The sequence below is a fragment of the Homalodisca vitripennis genome, chromosome 5 (assembly GCF_021130785.1).
Source record: "Homalodisca vitripennis isolate AUS2020 chromosome 5, UT_GWSS_2.1, whole genome shotgun sequence".
Lineage (NCBI taxonomy): Eukaryota > Metazoa > Arthropoda > Insecta > Hemiptera > Cicadellidae > Homalodisca > Homalodisca vitripennis.
In genome coordinates this window covers 8,449,392-8,477,219 of record NC_060211.1, presented here as the reverse complement: position 1 = coordinate 8,477,219, position 27,828 = coordinate 8,449,392, and the positions used below count along the sequence as shown (strand labels likewise).

Below are 27,828 nucleotides of genomic sequence, written 5' to 3'. Positions count from 1 at the left end.
CAATGCAATAAGAAAATCTTTTACTAGACAGTTTCAGAAACAATTAGAAAATAACAACATTTTTGAATGACTATAAAACTTTATTTTTTTATAGTATTCCCTATCTTATATGTTTAGATGTATTTAACATTTCCAAAGTTTCTAACCATGAGGTATTTTATATTCACCCATAAAAGTTTCACTCAATTCGAGAATACAAATATAAATAATTGTTTGTATTATGAAAAAGTAATTAGTATTATCTACAACTCCTGAAATTTGTACAATAAAAATGACCTAAAACATTATTACAGGTACAAATGTTTTTGAAACTTTTATTTGGTTTTCTGTATGTATGTATTCTGTATTTCTGTATCTATGTATTCTGTAATACAAATGTAAATTGTGAACTTTAAACTAGTAAAAGAAAAATATTATTAATAGCCTATTAAAATGTACTTTGTAAATTGGGTAAATTAATGGAAAATGCCAATATCTTTCTTGGTGGCTTTCTATAGCAAGTTCTATTTGTTCTTGTTAGTCCAAGGGTTAATTTAACATCACATAGTTCGAGTGAAAGTAAAATGGGACAAAATCACTTTCTCTTTGACACTACTTACACCTGACTTCTGACATGTTCTCCTCTCATCTGAACATACCAAACATTAATATTGGAAGGGTTAAGTGAAAAATGCAAATTAATAGAATTTGTTAAGCAATTGTTTTATTTCGATATATACAAAAATTAATTTGTTTCCTATCTAACCTACAGCTTGGATCAAGTTTACTAATACATTTTATTAAACTAGAGTACATAATATCACAGCAATTGGCAGTTACAAGATATCAGAACCTAATTCACATGGCTGTAAACACTTAAATAAATTATCTGCTAGGAACTGTGGATCTAATACTGACAGCATAAATAACAATATTTTAAAGCTACTTTTATCATTCAAATACGTCATATTGTTATTTGCTAAGCAATATACCTCTACGTTGTTAAAAGCCAACGAACTCCTCATTATAAAATTTATTATTAAATATAAACTATATTTTAAGATATTATTTCTGTTTACTATTTGGTTTCTATTCTCTGCTTAAACGTGAAATTATCATTTGGTTTTTAAATGAAAAACCATAATGGAATCTGTAAAGGTTGGAAACGGTTTACGCATTAGAGATTATATCCTCCTAAATGTATTTAAGTCTACAACTGAAAACGTACGTAATATTTAACCCCCATACTGGCGTGTATATATATATATATATATATATATATATATATCTTTCATGTGTATTTAAGTATTTCTTAAAATTATTATACACTGAAAGTAAATTTTTAAGAAACATTTAATATTGAAACAAATGTACTAGTTTTTTTTATAATTAAAATTGTTTTTAGCGACTATTTTGGGGGAGATTTCATTACACGAGGCACACTTTTTGCGATTTTGTAATAAGTTTTTGTGATTAAATATATTAGTAGCTTGGGAGCTCATCTGATCTCTTTTGAAATATTTTTTTCATGTGATCTTGACATAAGTAGTCTTGTTCACTTTGTTAATTGGTAAAATGTTTTAAGCTTCTATCCGCAGTTTGGCAATATTCACTCAGACTGAAATCTAGTATTATAAATACATTCATAAAAACCCCTATAATGAAATTTGAATTGTACTGTGTTATAAATAGGTTTATAGACATACATTCCTATAAAATGTACATTCGAGAGATATGTCCCTGTGTACTACTTGTTATTACACAATATAAATAGATTAAGATAAGTTTATCATAAATATGTTACTAGTAGTACCAGAGTTAAAGTCAACCTTTGCAAGTGCTCATGTGATCTGAGCTTGAACTTAGGTTCTATCTTGAGGGATGTTACTCCTCCCTAGGGACCACTGCGCCACCAAACCCCGCACTGATGGCCAGGGGCATTTCCAATTGGTGCTTTCCTAACCTCAATTCATGTCTCAGATCGTGCAACTTTCCCGTTGTCTGATCTCATGAGCCCTTGGTAATGTTAACATTAACTTTTTATATTTGTAATACGTACTTATGTGTTTACCTTCTTGCATAGCCTAATAACAAATAGTAGATAGGGACAGAGTGGCCTCCGGATAATACGAAAGTACCAAACTTTCAGTTAAATTGAAATCATCTTTGGAATTGTTTATTTTCTTGATTTGTTAGATTCACTGCAACAAAATGGCTTAGTGGTGTGCAGATAGCAACAATTGAACGTCGTTCACACTGAGACTGTCCTGGTCAAGGACGTAGCCAGCTTGGGGGTTCAAGAGGTCCGGACCCCCCAAATTTCGCAATTATTTCAATTACTTTTTTGATAAACGTTTATTATTGCTTAAATAAATCAGTATTATTGCTGAAATAAGATCGTTCTCAACAAATAAACGGGTCTAGAGTTTTTTATGGAACAAAATGGGGTCGTACTCTTTGTCCATTACGGGAAAATATCAGTTGTCTGGACCCCCTCCAACATTTTTTCCTGGCTACGGTCTTGGTTCTGGTGTTCAAACAAAGCAAACTTGGAGATAGACAACATTCATCGTCAACTACAAACGGACTGCAACAACTGCTGGATGAGCAACCTCGGCGACTGAGTTACTAAGGTGATACATTGATGCAGACCCAGTGGTGAGCAACGTAGTAGAGATGAAGGCTGGTGCAGGCCATGGTGGCAATGTTACCAACAGCTACCAGCAGGTGTAGTCTACGGAAGCGCTGGTGTAGCCCCTGGTAGTACGGGCAGCCCAGCAGTCTACCGGGGCGGAAGTGTCCTACCTCCCGGCCCACCCCAGCCGCCAGTTCTAGCTCCGTCTTCTTTGTTATCAGTCCTATTACTGTTGGGACCACGTACAGGCGTATCGTCAACTCCAGCAGGAAGCACACGCTCATTGATGCAACCTAGAATTGAAAATAAATCTATTGACTTGTGTTATCATTAACATTCTCGCTCTTTAAATTAGAATTCCTGTGGAGAGCTCGCAATAGCAATTAAATTTTCAACATAACGTTTTACTATTGTAACTTTAATCAGGAGTGTTGGAATTTAGTTTATTTTTCACTTTGTTTCAGAATTAAATTCTCTACAAATTAATATTATTGTATCAACATTTTTGAAGGATAGTACTATTCCTGGGTTCATGGTAGAATTCAGCCATATTCATGTAAAATTAAGATTTATAAAAAATAAACATGAATTTGTAAAATTGTAAAAGGTGTTATAATAGGTGTTATATATAGGTATATTTGGTTTTAGCTTATTGTAACTTGAGATTAGCCTTAAAGCAATTTGAGGGAGAGATTTAAATGCAAAGTTTTAAACAAAGCAGTAAATTCTTAATTACAAAACAAAGTGTGGTATGTAAAATTTTTCAAATAAACTCCATATAGTAAATTGTGATAATGTCAATGTGAAACTAGCATTACTGTCGAGAGATTCTATAACTATCACAATAAGTTTATAGAGTTGTGAGCACTTAATGTCTATTTAATATGTCTTAAACTCACCCAGAACAATTACCCAGGTGGTGAGTTAAGAAAAACACCTAATATAAGCAAGGTAAAAACCCTACAAAATCCTTGTTTTATATACTAAATACAGCTTTTTAAATTTTAATTGGGGCATTCCACTAATTTATCTTGTGGGTTAAAGTGCATTGTATTTTATTTCTCAAGTTTTACAATTATTCTCTCCTCCACAGCAGTGATTGAGGGATAAAATGTTACACTTGAAAGGTTACATGAAAGTATTTAATATGGTTTAAAAATGTTTCAACACCAAGTATATTTTTGTAAAACTGTCAAATCTTGGTTTTAAATATAAAAATTGAATTTCATCATGAAAAAGGTTTCTGAATTAAATTAAAACGATGTTATTTATCCAGAAGCAACAATTTTCCATAAAATTGTAAATTTCCTGTGAAATTCTAAAGTTAGACCATACACACCTCTTTGGGGATCAAATTTAGCACAATTGAACTGTTAGGTGACAACATATAATTTTTTAATGTTTCATATATTTTTATGATTTCAAGTGGAATTTCTTAAAAAAATATCTCAATTACAGTAAGAAATTCAAGAATTAAAAACCATTTTAGGGCAAAGCTTATTTTTTTATTTAAAAATCCAAACATACAATAAAAAAAATTTAAGGTACCTCCTACCCTACCCCTAGAAGGTATGGTGAAAAGTTGAATTTTACACATATTAATGGATTCTCCAAAATCAATAGAAGACACTTTACCATAGCTATGTTTTAATGGCACCTATTTATCTGCATTTATTTTTGTCTTAAGAAAAAAAAAATACTGAGTGAGTAATCAATTATAAATAGCAATAGCCTGTTAGATTGCACCCTGGTAAAGGAATTTTCTGGTTACTCCAATAGCATGTTTCACACTAGATATAAATAAAACATTTTGCATAATATAAATTACTGTAATTTTGTTACTTTAATATAAACTTTATGAATAAAACTGATGCCTTATCACCTGTACAATCTCTGGGCTCTTCATGCTGGTCAGATGGTGCAGTTTGGTGAAGGACAGGAGAGTGACCAGGCTCAGAACACTGTTGATGGTGAAGTATTTGGGGAACAAGATCTTCTGAACAGCACCAAAATCGTGCCTCGGCAGATTGAAATACAAGGCAAGACCTGTTGGATTTCAGCTTTATCAGGATACAGGAAATCAAATTTACTTATGCTAATAAATGTATTAGTTGTACGGCACTAATAAATTAATTGGTTGCACAAATTGGGAACTTCTCAAGGACTTGTTCTGGAATCTCTCATTTTCAACTTGAAAAGTCTGAGAGGAGATATAACAAAATACTTAAGGCCAGTAACATCATTTATATGACGTTATTAGTTACCTCAGGTACTACTCAAAATAGTCTACGATCTCTACACAGTTACTGATATCGTACAAGTTATAGTTGTTAACCAGGGAATAGTCATGTCCCTGTGATCTCAAATATGTAATTTTTCTAAAAGTGTATATTTGAATAAATGTTTGTTGCTGGTCTCTATAAATATTGGCATTTAAAACAATCCAATTAAACATGAAATTGTAATAAAATCCTAATCCTAATCACTAATTTCCTACCTTGCTATACCATTAAAAACATTTTAATACAGCAATTATTTGAAATTTGGAAATACAGTATTATTTTTCATTATTGTGCTTCAGTGCCCTTAAATTTGTTTTTTACTCAATAGCATGTTTGGTTTCATGAAGGAATTGTGTTGATTTTAAACCTGATTTAAGTAAGTATCAATACGTAGTTTTTACAAATTTTAATTATAGATATATTTTTACTTTTAATTCTAAAAATATTTACTTAAAAACTCCATGCAGTGTTACCATACAAGAAAATATATATTTTAATTTGATAATACTGCCCACTTGATTATATTAGATTAGTATTTGTTTTTTTTTTTTTTGATTTTTGTTCTTTTAGCCTATCAAATGTATAAGTTGCCAATTTGCATGTAACTAAATAATTTAGAAACGCAACCCACTATGTATGCAGTTAACTTGTACTTGATTTCATTTTAATTCAGTTACAAGGAAGAGTAATGAGATGTAGTTTTACTTTTATAGTTTGAGAAGTAATTTATGTTTTAAAACTAGCTTCTATATGGTATTACAGTAGTGCTGTCAATTTGTAGGTTATTTTTAGAATTACTGGACTACATGATTCATTATCAGCTGAGTGATTCATACACTAAGCATTGTATAACTTATTTAGATTAAGTAATATCTATTAATAGCTTAGTCTTTGTAGTCATTTCTATTGTTGTTTGTGCAAGGAATAAAATTTAAAAACATAGGCAAATTAAATGTCATGCTTCCATTTAAGAACCAAATTTGCTTATCTAAAAATCTATGTCTGAATTGTATCCGTAACTTTAGCAATATCCTTGGACAGAAACTGTGTCAACGTGAGTAATGTATAGTTAAGTGTATACCTGAGACAAATGTCATCCAGAACTGGTTGCCGAGGTGGGTGCTGAAGGAGCCCATGTAGGCAAGAGAGATGAGAGGAGAATGTGCAGGAGCTGACGATAGCTGCAGCAGGGACGAGGACAACAGCAACATGGCTCCAACCATCACCACATGGGCTGGCTGAGTTGTCCTCAGGGCAACACTGATAACAGACATTTCCATCAGTAACTGAGTTTATTAGTTTGTTAAATTTTTATACTAATTCCAACGGTACTCATTTTATTGTAATCTGTCAATGCATAAGCGAACACGACCACTTTAAAGATACACTTGCACAAGCCGGAAGCAACAAACGACTAACAACACTCAACTATGACGTATTTGGCGACTTCAACTTGTGCAAGCGTATCTTTACAGTGGTCGTACTTGCTTATGGGTTGATTGATTTCGTTGAAACAAGTACCGTTAGAATTGTAATGAAAGTGCTCAAATAGTTAGTGTTTAGTACATTTTTTATAATCATATGTTTTTTTGTTATTTAACTTTAAATACTTTCAACAGACTCCATTTTTGTAATATTAAAGAAAATAACACATTTTTTTAAATGTTTCTCTTATCTCTATCTCGAGTTATATTAAGACCCTTTATAGGATATTGGGTGAATAATTTCCCACCACGTTTTTACTTTTATTTATGTTACTATGCTTGAGATTCTTTGGGATAATAATTTCCCACATGCACAATACATACCATGAAGACTTACTGTAAAACATAAATTTAATTTTCAGCAGTTGGCAACACCAGCTGGATTTCTATCCAGCAGATAGTCTGAAAGTGGGAATATATTATCCCACTGTCACTCAGAGATACCAATGTTTTTGTTCTTGTCTATACCTCAGACTTAGGATCAAGATAATTTCACTAATATACATCAAGAAATAATTTAACGATACGTAGTTTATTCCTTAGTTATCTGTAATCATTTTTGTATAATATTTTACTTGTATTTTGCAATGTAAAAATTTCTATTAATTAAAATGTAGCATTGTGAACTACAAGCTGAAAATGTAATGCTTTTTTCAAAAAATATAAAAAATAGAAATTTTATATTTGCTTGAGAGATTTATATTTATAATTAACAACAAAAACTTACTCTTTTTTTATTAGGAATAAACTATTTTGTCCATGTTCTGGCAAAGCAGTTATTTGGATGTTACTCTGGCAGTCTTGTAAAAGTTAGGTTACTGTTTGAGCTATTGTGTTATTCAACACGAATAAGGCATAATTGAAAATATTATGAAACGGGAAGGTTATACAACAGGAAGTGATATATAATAAAACAATAAAGATATAATAAACAATATCACTCAGAGTGGTGATATAAGTGTTGTGAAATGGGCGTATAGGGAAAAAAGTGTGTGTCAGTAATATCCACAATGTCCAATTCCTCAAAAAAGTCACAGTCATGCAGTCAAATGGTAAAGGAGATCGAGAAGTCACTTGCCCAGAAGCAGTAGCCGAGTACAACAAGTACATGGGTGGAGTAGATCGCTTTGATCAACACATGTCTAGCTACAATCTAGCACAAAAGTCTACACGCTGGTGGATGAAGCTTTTTTATTTTTTTTTTTTTTTTGAATCAGCTATTGTCAATAGTTTCATATTGTACAGTAAAGATTGTAAGGACGCTGCATCAAAACCAATGTCGCATTTGACTTTTAGGTCAAAGTTGGTCAATCAGTTGATAGGCACTTTTACATCAAGAAAAAAAGTTGGCTACACTTCCGGAAAGTCTAGAGCCAGGAAACGAAACAGTCCGTTTAGAAAACCAACTGTGGAAAACAGTCTACGCCTTACTAATGTTGAAGATCACCTTCCACAAAAATAGACACATACAGAAGATGTGCGCACTGCTCCACTAAAACCACAGAAAAACGAAACAATATGATTTGTAGTGGCTGTAAAGTCGCACTATGCAAGGGCTGCTTTTCCTTATTCCACAAGACCATGTAAACTTTGACCATTTTGCAACAACATACGTGTAAAACCGAGTGTTTTGTATGTTTTGTTTCATGTGAATAAGTAAAGTGAGTGTTATTGTTTTCACTTGTATTAGATTAGGTGAATCTACAATGTTGTTTCATATTGATTTGACAAGAATTGTTATCCCAACCATGCTATTCTAGGAATACTTATATTTTCCATAGTATTTATACTGTATGTAATAAACATTCACTATGATCCTTTTACATTTATGTGTGTTTATTTACAAACCCTTTGAAGTGGGAATATATTATCCCAGTGAATACAAGGCAAGACAAAAAAATACTCATTGCCCAGAGATACATTGGGATAATAATTTCCCACCCTAAAAAACCCAAAAAACGTAAAAATATTTTTAAAACTATAATGTATTAGTGGTAACACAAGGTATCACATTAATATTACACTTAAAAATATAACATTTTATGAACCTCGGTTTCTTGCCACTTAAAGGGTTAAGATTATTTTTTGCTTGAAATGATGAATACTATCCCCCCCCCAGAAGTTTTTGACGCCCTTTTGTGAACATCCTGTATAATTGAGTTTGAGATACTTGTTTGTGTGTTATCCCAGAACCACACATGGTAGTGGTGGATGGTAACGTTAGAGTTTTATCATATCATGACTACCTAATGTTTCAAAGCAGAAGTGATACTAACAGAATGATATGATTGGTTTTTAGGTTTTTGTAATCAGTTTGTACGTATGTGTTTTTTTTATTTAAACATATTCTTTAAAACCCTTATACATACATTAGCCAAATTGTTCATGGTTAATAATGTTAACAAAATTATTGTAGAAAAGATAGAGGCCATTCAAAAACCTTAACTCAAGATTAACTAAAGACTCAAGCATTTTACAAATATTTTACATAATAATGACTTTCATCAATGTGTTTTAATTGAAATTCAACAATATATATTATCACTTATGTAAATTGAGTGAAAAATATTAACTGAAATATTACAAATTTATTGAAGATACGAGTACAGACGTTCATAGCACCGAAACCAGTTCTCAGCGAAATAATTAAACATATTTCTAAATAATATTTGTATTGCTTAATTTAATAATAAGTTCTAACACACAATGTCTCCAGGACATTTAACTTCTGCTGAAAGCTCTTATGTCGAGAACAATTTTTGACTGCAGATTCAAAATCAATCTCACTAAACTTAAAATTATGAACCAAATTTGTTTCTTTTTATTAAAATCTTTGATAACAGCTGTTATGTCTAAATTAAAATGACTTCCGATTCATGATTTAATGTTCTATAACTATGTTTATTGTACAAAATTGTTTAAAGATGTTTCTGGGAATTAGTATAGGAGTAATATATCTTGAGAGTTTTGGCATTAAACATCTCTATTTTATTAATTTAAACTTTGTATTGACTCTGGTAAAAAATTAAAAGTTATTTTTTGGTTTGTGATATAATTACCCTATCTTCGATACAGCCTTTAATTAGTTTTTCTGTAGGCTTTGAACACAACCAATACATTGGATCAAAAATATATCCAATGAAATAAAATCAAACATACCGTTGTTTAATAATTCTCTCATGGTTTTTTTTTCATTTTCGTATTTTTTAATTAGGAAAAGAATGATTGATCAGACAGAGTTTAATAATGTATTCCATGTATGATACAATATATATTTAATATTACATTACAGTAAAAGTCTCACATAAAATCATTGCATCCAGCGTAAGCAATAAGTGCAGAGATGTCTGCGTGAACTCGATGTTTGGCCGGCAGTCGGCCGCTCATCGCGCGTTGGTTCAACGATCCAATTTATAACGATATACACGTTCGATTATTCCACTGGATCGTTGACCCAACGACCCTATTTGTTTTATTTCTGTAAATTGTACAAACTAGGGTCGTTGGCCCAACGAACCACATATATTTAATTTATTGGTATAGGTTCGTTGGGCCAAATATCAGTGGTGTAATTGAACCATAAATTAACATTAAGCAACAATAATTCACACAATAAAATTCAAATTATTATCACATTTTACGCAGATTGTTCCTACTGAAATGTAGTGAAGAACTGAGACGAATTTTCCTTTATTTTATGCTTATTACTATTACTACCACACATTAATAGAAAGATTATTCTTTGAAAGTGATTGGTTGTTTATACTAGCATTGCTGCATTTATACTAGTTCTAACGATAATATTATAGTCCTACATGTTTTTTTTTCATAGTTAACGTTTTCCAACAATTTTAGAAGTTCGTGCCCATTCAAATTATATCCACACCGAATTATCACGCTTATCATCATTATGTATCAACATAAGTAAATTAGTGTTTATATTTTAAAAGTTAAAATTTTGACTAAAATATCAAATTATTAAATTGATAAAATTGATTCTTCTCCGAGAATCGCCTTCTTTAACGATCTTAATTTTTAAGATTAGTCAAACTCAACTTTTCATGTAATACAAAAAATAAAACAGTCGCATAGTTTCCTCAAATTCTATACATCAGTATATTAAAACACTAACCTAATGGTACATAACAAATAAGAAATCAATTAAACCAATTATGAGGTAGTTACGTACCTATAAAACTTACCTTGACGCAAATTTTGCATTTGCTGTTATATCACAAAGTTATAAAGTAATTACGTATATTTTGAGCATTTTAAAACTAGATTGACACTTTAATACTGTAAAAAAAATTTGCGTTGCGATATTAAACTTGTGTTGGTAGTTAATGTTGTAAAATATTTTCTCAAACTTACCTAACAATTGGTAGTTTCTTGATCGCGTCCACCCTGGCGTAGAGGAGGTCCAGGAGGTGCTTCTGGCGGGCTGTGACGGCGGCCAGGGTGTCCAGGGGAGGTGCCGGGGGCGGCTCTCCCTTCTTGCGCTCCTGGAGGCGCCGCACCTTCAACAGAAGCTGCTGCCGCCGCCGCTCCTCGGGCGTGGATGCGAGAGTGTCTATGTCGTTCCGCGCGCACATGTCTGATGTCTGTCGAGACTCTAGAGTCAACTGAACTGTAGCGCCGCGCGGTGCCCCCTTATATAACCTCGCCCCTCCCCCTAACCTCGCCTCACTGGGCCGCTCTGCACAGATGTGCTGGTCGGTTCCCTAATACGTGCGGCCCAACACGATAGGGACAATTGGGTTTCATTGAAGCCCACATTCGGCGCGGCCACGACCCTCCGCGCTCACTGCGGCATTGATGGACTTGACACGCGCACATCTTTTCGTACCGGCCCGCGGCCACTTCACAAGCGCACCACACTTCATTATCTGGGGAATAGAGCTTGTGGCAACTGCGTCCAACTCAATATGTAAATAAATGTTTTCGACTTTACATCTGTTGGATGGATTTCCACTGCGAGACTGAAGTACTTAAGAAAGAAGTTAATCGTTTTGACGAAAAATGCACCGGAAGTCTTACATAGTTATGACACTGGCCACGCAAGAATTGAGGTTAATAATTTGTAATAATTCAAACACCGCGATTTTACAAACAGTACTTCTGATATACTGAGTGTATGTACTTCACATAAAAATACTTATTCCATTTTGAAGACAGTGTACGAACAAAATTAACGACAGTACAAAGCAATTATTTGCATCCGTTACAACTATTCATTGTTTGAAGTTTGGTTTTAACGATGGAAGGATTGTGAAGGAAAAAGGATTTTCCGGACATCCATCACCATTTGCCATCGTTCAGTGATACAAAAAAATCAGTAACACTACGTTTCGAAATCAGTATCGGATCTGCAATCCGATCATTTCTTTAGGTAAATAACTAACCTAACACATAATTACAAACTAGGTTAAATTAAACATGTTTGTTCTAACATAGTTTGTAATTATGTGTTAGGTTAGTTATTTACCTGAAAAAGAGATCAGATTGCAGATCTCGAAACGTAGTGTTACTGATTTTTCTGTATCACTGAACGATAGCAAATGTCCAGAAAAATCTTGATTCCTTCATAACTATTCACTTATATTTTCATAGAAGGTTCAATACTTATTTTATTTTAATGTCATGAGTCATTTAATCAACCTGCAGAACAATTTAAAGTACATCTCTCTGATAATAAAATACCGATATATACTTACACCAAAAACTATTTTATTTGTGTGCTTTGATGCTCGTTAGTCAATAATCAAACCTGGTTATGACTAGGTTATAAATGTCAGATCATTTTATTAATTACAAAAATTAAACATCTGAATCTGGCATACTGTCGCTTAGACGCAATTAAAACAAACATCCTGGAATCATTTTGTGAAAAACACTGTAATGATATCAAGTGCGGTTAAATACTTCTTTTACCTTAGATTTGTCAAATGGTATACGTCCTGGTTACTGCCTATAAACATCTTATTTTATAACAATCTATGTATAATATTGTCGTAGCTGTGAGAAGTATGTAGAATAAAAGAATGATATGAAATACCAATTGATGTCCTAAAAACATGATGTCTTAATGCCCTTTCCTCACACGTTATTTACTGGACTTGATCAACAAATTCTTCGTAAAGTAATTTGTACAAACGCAAAATTCTTGTAACAAATATATAAAATATTATGAATTACAAAGTGTAAAAAAATGTAAAACCATGATTGGTGGATATTCGGGGTCACAGTGATATTTAATTTTGAATCCCAGGTAAAAGAGATATCGTTCCAAATACATATCGTACAAAAGCAAATAACGAATTAAATTCTGAATTGAATGTCGTAATTCTTCGTTTTATTACATTTGGTTCATAAATAATGAGTTTGGTTTACGTGTTGCCCATCAGGTCTTTGAGTTCTCAGAACCTCTTGGTGTTGTAGTATGAGTCAGACCAGGGGCGCACCGCCGGGGGGGGGGGGACGAACGGGACCTGCCCCCGTCCTTCCCAGAGCATTTTATTTCAGAATAATCGATCGCCTAGTAGTCTATTTCGACTAAACATATAATTTATGTTGGAACTTTGAATCACAATCAAATATATAAATTCAAAATTTATAACTATATTCATTTACGAAATACACGACACTGCACATATAATAATTATTGAATTTTGTTCAAAACGCTAAATATTTGAATTTTACCGTAACGCAGCAACTACTAAAGTGAGGTTAGTTGTAGCTATTTCTTGTGTTTATTCGTATTGTGTGTGTTTCCATCCGGCTCCGGTCAAGAAAAATGTTAAGATGGTAATTTAATAATAATTGTATTTTTATACTATTCTAAAATTAGATATTCAGTTACATTAGACCTGCACATATCTTTATAAAAATTTCGTCTTAATCGGATAACTAGTTTCCTAGTTGAATGAATGAATTTTCAAAGTTGCAGTTTGGTTGAAAAACGCCAAAATCCGGTATATTTTTGTTGTTATCGATATAAAAACTGGAAGTTATTGTTAGTAATTTTATTTATAGAAACACAGAGTTATAAATAATCACAGGGTGTTATAAATAATCTAAATTTTATAACACCCGTTATTGTATCTATATTAGTTACTTTGTAGTCAACTTTCAAAATCGGATAGGCCCTATCTATGCATTTCGATCCAGACATCAATATTTAGATTTGATCTTGATTTGTAATTTACTTTGTTCAATATTTTGTTAATTTTATGAGTAAATTGAGTTATAGTTATGCACATTTCATATAACATTTATTTATTGCAGAAGAGTTTAATTATCCCTGTACAAGATTCCTGGTGATAGGTAGTTGAGTGCTTTTACTGTTAACTTTATACATCCTGATCTGATCTTTCCTCTCTTTTTGTTGCTTCATAAGTGCTATAAAATACCGATTCTAGGACCTAATATTTCAAAGATTTCTCGTAGGACGAACCTCCTACTGATCTGGAGGGTTTTCCGCACCCCCTACTACTCCCCGGTGTTCTGGACACCCCCCAGAGGAGTGTTTCTGGGTGCGCCACTGAGTGCGCCACTCTCTAGGCCTCCCGTCTATGGGTGGTCCCTCAGGTTTGTGGGTCTGCCGCAGTAAGTAGGCTACCGCGAGGATAATCCACTTACTGTTATCCTCGTGTGATCGATTGTCGGACAATTTATAACTGTCGCTTTCTGACACAAGTAAAATTCATAACCTTATAAATATGTATGTGTTTCTTTATCATTGTAATGTGCGTGTAAAAAGTGTCTATCTACGGATCTCCATTGTACCATCACGATCATGTGCGCTTACTCATGATAACCACAATGGAAGTTCTACTCTTAACCAAAACAGATTTCTACGCATTAATTCTATATGCCTTTTGGTTGCATGGAAATTGAACTGTAATTTGCATGACCAGGGGTCGCTCTTGAAACGCTTGAAAGTCAGACAGCGGATCATTTTGCACCAAATCAACCTAGCTGTCCTCGGATATATTTATAAATATTTCAGCATGCTCATTCTATGTGCTAAAATATTCTCACCCTGAATTTTGAACTACAATGAGTCGAAACAGCGGAGGCCCTAGGCCAATAACGTTTTGTACACAACGATCCTAGAGGTCCCACGAGGGTTAACCAAAATTGCCACGCATATTATATAGAATAAATCATTTTGACTGTGGCTATAAAATTCCCTAGGATAAAAATTAGGGGCAAGGAATGGTTGTCTTATAACGGTATAACTGCTTTTCTCTTGTTTAAGATACTTTGAGTTAGCAAAACATTCGCAAACACTCTGCTTGGAAAAGGTTTCAATGAGGGATAGTTTTATAGCGTTTATAGGTGTTGATGGGACCTTAGAGCTAAAATATATTAGATACATCTACCGTGGTCATCCTTTCAATCCATTTTACGGCAATTTGTGTTATTAACAGGTAGAACAAAAGTGTTAACCGGGCTAACCTATTATCGAGCGCATTTTGTTCCAAGGGGACACAACTCTCGAGTCAAACTTTTCCCGAACGACTAACCTGCAAGTATAATGTATGAATTTAACTCAAAATCGGCATGAATATTTTATGGGACAAATGATAACAGAGGGAATTTATTAATACTGAGATCCTGTAGACCGAAAGTAGTGATAGCCGAAAGCTTCAGCCGAGAATTGCTAGAGGTTGTGAGTTCACACAAGTTAGTGTGTTGGGATCTAGAGGTTGGGGTCTTCCAAAGTTTGGAGCTTCCAGCGCCGGGGTCTCACACTCGCAGGGGTCTTCAGGAACCAGGACGTCTCAAGAGACTGGAAATTTTCAAGGACTAGAAACTCCCATGGGTCAAGAGCTCCCAAATGTCCAAGATATGCAGAGCCCCGAATAATCCCATACAAATAAATCCATAGAATATTCCAGAGGGAAGGATCTCCAGCGTTGACATTTGTCCGACACCTTGAGATCTGACATTATAGCAGGCCGGAGGCTTCTAATGTTCTGATGGCCAAATATAGCTATTTCAGGTGTTTTCCTTAAGTAAAACAAATTTATAAAATAAGTAGGTCGCAGAGAACAAGTAAACCTTTGCAACATACCTAGAGGTCAGGTAGTTTCTTGTGACCAAATTAAAACAAATGCTAAGTGAAACATTTGTAGGATCTAATATGTTGTACAAGCGGGACCATCTATAGGATTTGATACCTTTGAGGTGGTATTTAGTTAGGCCTAGATACCATATGCTTTTAAGAGCAATGTAGTTCAGTGACCTAGATTTTCAAAATAACCTCAACCTACAAAAAGGCAAGAGCTTAAGGGTCTTGTTTAAATATTAATAAATCAGCATTTAAATTGAACTGGTAAGCATATGTGACTGCACGCACACACGCAACACGCGTGCAACCACCCGCATAGCCACAACATAAAGTGTTGTATTATAGCTGTCACATAAATCTCCCGCTGAGAACAGTCTCATTATGGAGTCCGCGAGACTCTACGCCGCCGCTCCCATTTAACCAAGAGGGGGCTAAGATGGTGATTTATTGGCTGGGACTAAAGCGTGACCTATTAATTTTTGGAATTAACCAAACTGCCTCGATAAACTTTTTAGGTCTACTCCTAGATCAGGATCTGGGGTGGAAAGGTCTCATAAATTCACTACACAAAAGATTGAACTCTACAATATTTGCTTTGCGATGTCTGTCCGATTTTGTCTCTGAAAAAGTTCTCAAGACCGCATACTTTGGAATTTTTGAATCGAGAGTGGGGTACGGGATAATATTCTAGGGTTTTGTTGCCAGCGTAACTTTAATAGAGTCTTTATTCTGCAGAGGAGCGCTCTAAGGATTGTCTGGGGCCTGGGCAGGGGGACAGTTGCCGGGAGCGTTTCCGATCGGATGTCGTCTTAACGTTGCCCTCAATACTTATTTATCACACTCTTATATTTGTCTTTCAACAGCAAAATCTTTTTCCTACTCTAAAACATACTTACAATACTCGAAACAGATCAGAGCTCAGTATCAGTCACAATATTTCTATGGTCCAAAAATATTTAACTCTATGCCCGAAGATATTAAGAAATCTCTTAGTAATAAAAATGTCAAGGCACATTTGAGGAGAGGCTTACTACAGTCTTGACGAGGCTGCACCCGTAATTGTATGAAATTTCTGTAAGATAAATTTGGTTTAGACTAGAAATTTATAATAATTACTTGGTGCGATGTTTTTAATTGTATTGTGACGTGCACACAAAACTGTATTGTTATAATTGTGCCCACAAATGATTTGATTTAGTTTGGCGCTCTGATCCAGCGACAATGTTGTGAGGCCAGGGTGATGTACTCGTAGAATCGGCATGCTTGTGGCACTTGGTGGATTCTACACCACCTGTAGATGTGCCAGGAGCCTTATAAGGGAGTTACCACGCGGATCCTCAAGTTATCTAGCTAAAAGTTAGTGAAGGATAGGCTAAAACTTGGCGTTTTAGCCAACGATTACGACTCAGAAATCACTGAGTTCGTAACTCCCTTCAACTGTCGGACTTCCTTAGATCGTTTGGTGATGCTCAGAAACATTAGATTTTATTCAGCCTTAAAGATCATTACGCTCCTCCTTATTTTACAGTTATTCGTCTTAAGTATAAATTTAAATGTTGATCTTGTTACACTTTTTGTTGTAGCCTAATGGTATACTATACAGCATGGGTTACAACAGACCAATCCTGCTGTCTTTTAGTGATTTTAATAAAAATGTCTACTTACTTAGAAAATGCCTGCTAAATTAATTTATGGAAAATGATTGGCAAGTTTAGCCAATATTTATTCTATTGCTTATTCAAACAGTCCAATTTGCCAATAAGAGCCGACAGGAGTGACCATTAGAACCAGCTCTTGTCCCTGTTCCATGTATGGACAATAGACTAAGCCTGTGTATGGCAGTAACCCAGTAACAGAAAAGATGTAACTCACTTTGTGAGGACAGTCTCCGAATTTTAAAACTTGTGCGGCTCTCAGCCCAGCTGGAAAGAACGTAGCCAGGAAAACATTTAGGAGGGGGGGGAGGGGTCCAGACAACTGATATTTTCCCATAGTGGACAGAGAGTCCCCATTTTGTTCCTTAAAATGTATCGACCCGTTTCTTTGTTGAGAATGATCTTTCACCAGTAAATGTCAGTAATACTGAATTATTTCAATAATAATAATCGTTTACTAAAAAGTAATTGGAAAAATTTGGGGGGTCCGGACCCCTTAGACCCCCTTGCTTGCTACGTCCTTGCCAGCTGAGGCAGTTACTTTCATCATGTAAGTTTATCGCCTGCAAACATCTCACAATTCCTTCGTCGACCATATGTGTGTTCTGTTTAATGGTGTCCATAAGATACTCTCTCTAACTTTACCACACGTTCAAATCACAAAACGCTTTACACTGGTAATACTAAAAAATAAAGGATCTTAAGAAGAAAGAAAAATATTCATTAAGTATTGGTTACTTTTAGATGAACATTTTGACACCAAGTTTCTTTTAGTACGAAAAAAATTCCGGAATAATGACAATCGCTCCGTATGGTTATTTATATGGTTATTTATGGTTACCAAATATAGTACACAGTATTTGGTAATTATATATAATAAATTAAATTAAATTTGGTTCTCACAACACTAGAAACAGAAAATGTGCTGAAAGAGTATCGTCACTCCATGTGTCGCAATAGGCTTCGCTGCGGTGGTTACAAGCAAAATTTAAAGTGTATTAACTAATCTCATTTTCTAGATGTCCTATGGACATCTAGAAACGAACACATCATTCAAACAAAACATCATGAAAACATATTTTACATCTCCCCAGCAGACAAATAAAAATAAATTGTGCCAGCCTACTAAGTGATATTTTTCAGTGACGCTCAACCAAAAACTACTTTCCAGCATTTAATAAAATGTTGTTCTTGAGAATGTATGTATGGAGTAATGATAATAAAATAGGCCTATAATTTATTTAATTTTTGTCACTCTAAAAATATTATGTTACCAAATAATATTTAGTTATATAAGTATTTATTAACAAATATTATATAATGTTTTAATTTCAGAGTTTTACACCAATTCACCTCCCCATGGTAAGAAAGTTTTCAATGTTACTTTGTCAAAGGGCTATGACCTTTAGTGAATCTCATTCCCGCGAAACGATAACATGACTTTAGAGTTAATATTTTGTTGGTTCTTGCAAGATCATGGAGTTAATAGAGTAACCTAGTCTTAATTTTTGCGGAACTTCGAACCCTCCTAAACCAGGGACTTTATGAAACCATTGTTTTTCCAAATTCAAAAGCGAAAATACATTAACAGGTAATGGAATTCATGATCACAACACTAAGGCTGGCATTACTTACGTCAGACTCCTCTTCGTTCAGCTTTAGCTAGAAATTTACCGCACAATGCTAGAACGAGGTTCTTCTCTTGTTTGTCCCGAAATATATAACAATTGATCTCATAGAAACAAGATTTAAAAGTCAACTGAAAGAGTTCTTGGTCAGTGGGGAGTTTTACTCGTTTAGGGAGTTCTTTGACACTAGTTTAGAGATTTAGTGTGTTTTTGTTGTCTGAAGTTTTTTGTTGCTTTATTTCATCCCGTGTTAACTGGTATGTAACTTCGATTTTATGTTTGACATTTGATTTTTTGATCTCTTCATTTTAAAATGTTATAGATATTTTATTAATTTTAAAATTTGTTAGGTTCTAGTTTAGTTTTAGTACAACATTGTTGTATGTAAAATTGATTAGTTTTTAGATATTTGTACAATTGATTTTGTCATACACAATATTATGTGTCAATACGGCAATAAAGTAAAGTAAAGAAATGAGCATTAGATGTCCACTAACAAACACATTATCTTCTTGTTAATTGTAAAATTACAACGAATTCAAGTATTTTTGGACATTGCTACACCCAAACATTTTGTCGTAGAAATATTAGTCTATATTTAATTAATTTTGTTTGTTGCGTTTATAAGTTCAATAGTGGTTATATTTTGATTTTGTGTTAAATGTTTTTCTACGTACGTACAAGATAATTAAAAACTCATTAAATTCCCTTTGTGGACGAATTTATAGCTCATATTTCAATATTTGGTCGATTTAGACTGGGAGATTTTTAAAACACATACCTGTACGGCACTCTAAGGAGTTTGAATGGAACAATTTTTTTTATGTGGACTAACACGTAGTGACTAATTATTGTCTTAACATGTTTCAAACAGACGTAGCAAATGTCCAGAAATATTTACTTTTCCATAAATTAATGGTTCGCCTAAAAATATAATACAGTATCTTTATGTTTTTTTCCCAGAATTGAACGCTTCGTAAGTAACTTGAATGTATTTTTCATTACTTTGGAGTCGGATATTTCGTACTAAGAAAATTAATTTATACATTTTCATCTTAGCATATGTTAACTGTTATAGACAGAGAAATTCCATCAAAAGTTTTTGCAGTTACATTGTCCTGCAAATCTATCAATATTTCAGTAACTAAATAATAGATTACTGGAGTGATAATCAAAACCTTTAATATCCATATACACTTCTCATTAGTTAACATTGAGTGATATATTTAAACTTGAAATCTTGATTGAACATTAAATTTGTGAACGTTTAAAATACTGTACACTGCTTTTGAATATTTTTTGACGTGACAACGTCTTAAATTAGGTTGCGGCTCGGAGTCACTCATGAAAAAGTGTAACGCCCGGTAACGTTACGATGCCCGTCCAGTGGGTCCGCCGCACGGGATCCGCACGGGATAAAGCAGATAACTGTGGGTCCGCCGCACGGGATAAAGCAGATAACTATGTTTATTCGTGAAAATGTGGAGTGCTTAGATTCGTCATTTACAACAACTACAACAATAAAGGTAAATAATTGTACACTGATATTTCATTATCGTAAACTATGATTGATTGATTAATTGTTAGATTGACACAAAAGTTGAGAAACTGAGTTTATAGGTTATGTCATACTATTGACAAATGTACAACAATAAAGGTAAATAATTGTACACTGATATTTCATTATCGTAAACTATGATTGATTGATTAATTGTTAGATTGACACAAAAGTTGAGAAACTGAGTTTATAGGTTATGTCATACTATTGACAAATGTTGATAGTGTTAAGTAAATTATTAGTTTAAATCACTCTGCAATCAATCGTAATTCAGTCGATTGAGAAGAAACAGCGCGTATTGCTAGTCAAACATTTAAAATAACAAATTATAACCTCTAACCTGTCATAACAGTGCGACCAAACAAACGAACTAAACCGACCAATCACCACGCGCGGAGTTAGAATTTAACTGTGTTTAGCAAGAATTTCAAATTCCAATTTTAGTAAATGTTTTATTCAACTTTACCATTTACAATAACAAATTTTAATTAATTTCAAATTATGTACAATGTTTTAGTAAACAAAATATATTTCTATAGTTAAAATTTGTGCAATTCTTATTTTCATTCAATTCCTTGTTCCTATTGTGCAATTTAATAATATTCATATCAATAAATATTCTACCGAGAAAAAGACGTTGTCACGTAAAATCTTCGCCCGTAAAACCGACTTTACAGGCAACCATAATTTTTTGCTTTTATTAGTCTATTTTCCTTGTATATTCGGTGTCATATCATAGTGCCGGTTTAGTAAATATATTTTCTCTAATCTACGACTTTTCATTTCTCGTGCCCAGAGATTCGAGAAGGTAACCGAATACACTTTAAAAATTACGATTTAAGTGGTATAAAATTACTGCTAAATAATTGAAAGACAATAATTAAGATTTATTTTTAAATTATTTTCCAATATTGTTTTAACTAGCGTTAATTTCTGTATTATTAACTTTCAACGTTTCTAGTCATCAGAATAGTTATTTCATGTATCGGTTGTTTCAGCGAGAACTGCAGAAGACTTAGAGCCTTGTTTTTCAACCTGGGGTGTCCCCGCCTCCTCTGACGTGTCCGTTTCTTGTACATCTTCCGGCGCCTCTGTTGCCTCCTCAGGCGCTGGAGACTCCAGCACCTCTGGGTGCTCTGATGTATCGACTCGCTCTATTGCTTGGACAGCGCCTTCCTCTTCCGCAGTAGGTTCTTCTTCAGGGATTCCCTCGTCCGTGGCCGCTAATCCCTCTGCAGACTCCGATATTCCTTCCGCCATAGTTGGAAATTCAGTCAGCATTTCATCTGGCACCTCTGGCATTTCAGCGTCTGGGCCGGGTGTAATTTGCTCTTCGCCTTCTTCTGCGACTGGTGTCAGCGTCACAGATCTCCGAGAGCCTTTCGATCCCTTTCTCTCGACCTCAGACGCCTCTGCAACCTCTGCCACTCCGGACTCGTCTATCTGCGCGGGGGAAACCATTGCTTCTCCTTGGTCTGCAGTGTGGGTCCTCTTTATCTGTCCTTCAGCAGAGGTGTCGTCCACAGCTGTCTCCGAAGGTGGGATTTCCAACTGTGCTTCTTTCTCTGCAGAAAGAGCTTTTTTCATCTTGTCCTCTTTCGAGGTAAGTCTCTCGAGTTCTTTCGAAGATCGCGCTTCAGTCTGGGACGGGCGTTTCACTACCCCTGCCTCAACGTCAATTGATGGCACTTTCATCGCTTTGTCCTTCGAGGAAAGCTTTACGAGTTCCTCAGAAGGTGGTGGTTCCGTTTGGGACGGACGTTTCAGGATAGACTGGACGGCCGCATCACCTTCTCCGCCCTTCTGTTGCGCCTGGCGGAGGTTCATATACACCCGGTAGTCTCTGGGCAGCTCCTCCTCGCTGTACAGGCGGTCCGAGAAGTAGATCCTGCGCACGCGGCAGTTGGCGTGGATCTGCACTCGCTGTGTCTCCATGTAGTTTGTACCGTACGCTCGGGTCGTGAAGTTGGCCAGATTCAGCTGCATCTGGTTCCAGCCGGGCTTGAGCGCTAGCGGCACGCTGCAGGTGAAGGGTCGCACTTTGGTCGCCGACTGGTAGTTGCTGAAGCGGAAGCGCCGTCGCATATTCTTGTCGTCCATAATCTAAACAAGGACAACCAAAACTTTTATTGGTATAGCCACCAAGAAGTATGAGCTGTAGCACTTTTGAGTCATCAGGCCATTTGATAATCTGGCCTTCACATTGTGAGGAATCAGAAATGAAATGTGCAGTTTATGGCATTGAGTTCGTCTTGATCACCTTATCCTCAATTATTAATTCAGAATGGTAGTTTGTGGTTTTGGACAGTTTTCTCTGATGTATTTTAGTATCATTTTCTGCCGAGTGTTAGGCTTGGTGCGTAATTGGGAGTTGGAAAGGAAATCAAATTGAGCTCGTTATAGAGAGCACACTATCCTTGATTACTCGATAAAACCTAATCGATATAATAATCCATCCCCTTTTATGTTAAAGGTCGGGATGAATATCGGGTTTCCAACGCTATCAATCCATAATAATATGTCCATGCGTTTAAATTACACAATGTCTTTTTTTTTAAACTTCACTCCTCCAATGAAGCATTTTTATTTCATGAGAACGTATTATTACGATTATGTTTCAATAATTAGTATTATGTGTCAATATTATAGTGCAAGTATGCCGTACAAAATGTAAGTAACTTCACATAACGTAAATATGGTAAGAAGGGTTGATTCAATTGAATTTTGAGTTTAACTCCAGTTCATCTTTCTTTTATTGCAGCGTCTGGTTTCTGAAGCTGTCTCAGATTTGACTCTTGGGATCTGGAGTCATGTTCGTTTGAAGAAATCCGAAGAAAGTGGACAACGAAGGAGCTCAATAAGATACATTTACATCGTTTCGACATCAGAGACACCTATAAATAGTTGAAAATTTTGCAATAAAAGGATGTTGAACTGGAGCTAAACTCAAAATTCAATTGAATTAGCCCTTCCTACCATAACTATGTTGAGTGTAAAAAACCTCGGTTGCTCCACCGTGCTTAGAGATCGTGTATATCACATCGTAGTGCACTAAACTGCATACCTGATGAGACAATGAGACTCCAGATTACAGGAGTCAAGTCTGAGACAGCGTCAGATACCAGACGCTACAATAAAAGGAGGATGAACTGGAGCTAAACTCACAATTCAATTGTAACTATATTATCGTTAAAGGACCTTTTTAGTGTACAAAACATCAATGTATACAATTTTCTTATTAAATAGTCTGGTGAAAACTTGTTATTTACATATAAAATATCTTATTCGTCCTCCATTTAGTGAAGGAGGAGTGACACATTGATGTTTAACATATACCGTATTAAACATCAATGGTGTGACCTCTCGGCACGGCGGTCTGCTGGTACTTAGTACACAATACGGGTTCAGGGTCGGGGTGAACGGACGGAGGTCTGTATAGAACCAGAATAAATACCTTAGTATACCCTAATATATACCCATAAATGAACCGTAATCTTGACTTACATTTTAGAAGAAAGTCTGGATTATATATTTTAAACTTACTTTAAACTCCACTTAAAGAATTCTTAATGTAGAATTACAAAAAATTCAATCTAATTTTAAAATATTCGGTGTTTAGCTTATTTTTAATGTGAAGAGTGTAATTCTAAAATAATTAACTTTTTAAATTTCCTCCTATATGTAATTTTTTAAATTGTTTCATATTGTTTTTGTATTTTGGTAAATTTTCAATTTATTTTGTTGCCGTTATAATAAAAATGTGTAATATCTTATATAGTTTCCAAAAATGATATGCTTAGAGTTGGACAGTTTAGCATAGGCGAGATAAGATCATTCGATTGCCCTTAATGAAAATGGCCTACATCGTTTTAAAAGAGAAAATAATAGCACTGCCTAATTTTTAGTGGTAACATATTACATTATATAAACTAGTACCATATCTTCTGCTATGAAATCAAGTTCCTTAAACCCCTGGGACTTCAAAAATGGGTTTCTGGACGTTAGACAATTAGCACAGTTCCTTGATTGTGATTATGTAACGGTCGATGACAAGATACTCCATATAACGTGCTAAAACCTGTTGCCAGTTGAAACGTTGTGGTTAAACGCTATCTTGCGGCAAACGAAAGAAACAGCGATTACAAACGTACCACAGAAAAGTGTTAAACATGTTATACTGAGTTACAAAAATACTCAGCTGGCAGCGTTATTTACGAGTCACTGCACATAACTAGCGTTACCACAAAAAGTGTCAGCCAATTATCATATGAGTACAAGGTCTACTCATCGATGTATAATAGAACCGATGGGTCTACTCTCCTTTCAATGTGTCTGATTAATATCGGCCAATTAATATTACAGCTAAATAAGAGGTATTATCAATTAGTCAGGTTCAAACAGCAAAGTCAGGAGCAAACGGTACATGCTTGCTCCGCAAGCCTTAAGTTTTCGTGACTCGGTTGAACTGTGTAAAATATTAAGAATGAAGTTTGGGGTGCACAAATCGACTCACTTGGATCTCGAAGGTGAAGTGCCTTTTGAGATTTTTAATGAACATGACTTCAGATTAATATCGAACATTTTGAACACAACGTATATTATAGCTGCTGGTATATAAGTGGTTTTTTCATTTAGTCAAACAGCTATCAGCACTAGGTAACCAAAGTCAGGAACAAACCGTACATGCTTGCTTCGCATGCCCTAAGTTTTCGTGACTCAGCTGAACTGCTTATAATTCTAAGAATGAAGATTCGAGTGCATAAATCATTTGGACCTTGAAGGTGAAGTACCTTTTGTTTTCAGATTAAAATCGAACATGTTGAACTCAACGTATATTATAGCTACTGGTATATAAGAGGTTTTGTCATTTAGTCAGGTTCAAATCGCTATAGCACTAGGTAGCCAAAGTCAGAAACCAACGGTACATTCTCCGCAAGACCTAGATCTTCGTGACTCAGCTGAACTGCATGTAATCCTAAGAATGAAGATTGGAGTGCATAAATCGACTCACTTGGATCTCGAAGGTGAAGTACCGCTTGAGATTTTTAATGAACATGGTGATGTACGGCAGCGTGATACCGAGGGTCCCTCTAGGGTCTGGGGGACTGACGATGTAGGCTGTGGCCACGTTGGTCCCGGCTATCTCGAACACTATCGAGCCCATGTCTTCGTCCTTCACTCTGCGTGTCCATCCGTTCCTTACCTAAGGAGTACAATCTGATTAGGCGGAGAAACAATACAAATATTAGATTTGCCTAGAGCGAATTGGTACTTGAATTGGGAGTGCCAATGGCTGAGCGTTCTAAGACGTTGGACTTTGAGTATGAGTTAGAGACATGTTCAAATCCTGTCTGTGACCGTTGCACTTTTTATCAGTACCATCGACCTTGTACTGTATCGACTTTATTCTGTTTGATAAGTCGATAAGACCAGTGGCCCATGAGGACTGGCAGAATAAGGTTTAAAAGGGGATCGGCCTCACCAAAAAAAAAATTGGTATTATCCGAAGCCCGCTCTGTCCCTATCTACTATTCTATAATACTCGATATGTTGTAGGGTTACATTACGTTATAATAAATGTGTTACTAGTACTACCAAAGTTGAAGTTGAACTTTACGATAGCTCTCGTGATCTGAGCTTGAATTTAGTTACTATCTCGAGGGATGTTTTTCTTATCTCGGCAGAACGTCCAACTTTTCCGACGGGAAAGTACCGATCAGAAATGCGTCTGGCCATCAGTGCGGGCTTCGGCAGCACCTCTGGCGCCACCCCGCACATATTTTGAGAAAAGAAATATCCCTCAAGATAGTAACTAAATTCAAGCTCAGATCACGAGAGCGCTCGAAAATTTTAACTTTTTCTATTTACAATATGTGCGCATGTAATTATCTAGTCGATAGAGAGACATACTCGTATATAACGAGTAGTAGATGGGGACAGAGTGTACCGGATAGTACCAAAGTACCCAGAACTGTTACTACACCACTGTAAAACTGTATTTTATTACACATTTTGAAGCCAACCTGTATGTTCCATATTTCCAATGGGTTGCTGCCCCCGCTGTATAAAATAGTGAGCAACTTCCTCTGGTATGCACCTCGAAACATTTCTGATGAATGTGCTTCTGCTACTAATAATGACAAAGGGAATTTACGTTTCAAAATGTATAAAAGTAAAGCAAAATTTGTTGACTGAGTAGAACATTTGAGGTGAACGTAATATTTACACCAGCTGTGTTTGTATTTGAAACAAAACAACATAATTATTTCTTCAATGATTTAGAACTACTGAACTGTTTTCTCACTTTGAGGGTGTGGTTGTTATTTTAAATTGGACACCCCCGTATATAAAATAGATATAAAATCGAAATAGTTATTACTTCAATACACACAACCTAAATCCATGCTGCAATTTTCAAACTTGCGTTTTTCTCTATGATTCGAATTTATCATTTCCAACCATTATTCATCTATTCACGAGTAAATAACTCCTACTTATTTGAAATATCAGAGTTTCACAAAATTATATGTATCTGGATTTTTTGCGTGTCCAACCAATAAATATTCAGACCATTAAATCACAGAATATCTCATTTCCATACAGCAAACTCTCTTTATCTACTTTTTTAGATGTTTTTAACTCCTGTCTTTAACATCTTTAACGTTTATTAACTATTTCATATTGCCACTGTTCGCAGAACAGTTATGGTTCCAAATTATATTATATTTCAATTTATATAAATTAAATAAATATAATTATATTATATTAATTATATATGGTTCCAATGTGTAAAGAGCATTAAATATTTGGGAAATATTTTTTTGATAACAATCTTAAATGGGACGAAAATATATTATCTCAACACAGGAAAATAAAATCATCTATTCGAACGTTTTTATTTTTTAAGAAATTTCTCTGAAACTTCGTTGTTAATATCGTTGTATGAGTATTTTGCTTTAATTCACTCACGTATACAATATGGTATCGTCTGCTTTGGAGGCACATTTAAAACTCTGATTGATAAATTACGAATCTGTCAAAATTATTTTTTACGTACTATTTTAAAAAAGCAGAAAAGGGAAACAAACATCCTTTCCATTATATCAAACGTTAAATATACTACCTTTCCGTCATATTTTTGTGTTTAAAGTTTTAAGTCTGTTCTACAGGAGAAGTGGCAATAAAGAAAATAATTTAATATATCAGTATAATACTAGGAGCTGTTCTGCAGGTAATGTTAGACTAATTAAAGTAAACAAATCCATTTTTAGGTATTCCTATAGTTACCTTGCACCTAAATATTTTAATCAAGTCCCTTATTATATAAGACAGAGCATTAGACTTAGGGAATTTTGTTCACTGTTGAAAAGTTGGCTAATGACTAAACAAGATGTAGAAATTTTTTGAATCAGGTAATTAGTTAATAATATTAACTATATTATAGTTTTAATTATTTCCATAGCATACAGTATATGTCATAATTTAATGTTAACGCACATTTGGAAAACCTTTTCACAGTTCTAATTATTGA

General features: G+C 34.7%; 2 protein-coding genes across 2 annotated transcripts; both read right to left on the bottom strand.

Annotated features, from left to right (window-relative positions):
• Positions 1-681: 681 nt before the first annotated feature.
• LOC124361757 (transmembrane protein 205) lies at positions 682-11,068 on the bottom strand. The gene is made up of 4 exons (XM_046815722.1): positions 10,752-11,068; positions 5,978-6,156; positions 4,497-4,660; positions 682-2,907 (listed from the first exon to the last, which is right to left on the bottom strand). Exons 1-4 carry the CDS (start codon positions 10,970-10,972, stop codon positions 2,608-2,610), a joined length of 864 nt encoding a protein of 287 aa, XP_046671678.1. The 5' UTR covers positions 10,973-11,068; the 3' UTR covers positions 682-2,607.
• Positions 11,069-21,163: 10,095 nt separating this feature from the next.
• LOC124361756 (fibrous sheath CABYR-binding protein-like) lies at positions 21,164-26,533 on the bottom strand. Its single transcript, XM_046815721.1, has 3 exons — positions 26,321-26,533; positions 25,309-25,500; positions 21,164-22,400 (listed from the first exon to the last, which is right to left on the bottom strand). Exons 1-3 carry the CDS (start codon positions 26,402-26,404, stop codon positions 21,276-21,278), a joined length of 1,401 nt encoding a protein of 466 aa, XP_046671677.1. The 5' UTR covers positions 26,405-26,533; the 3' UTR covers positions 21,164-21,275.
• Positions 26,534-27,828: the final 1,295 nt, after the last annotated feature.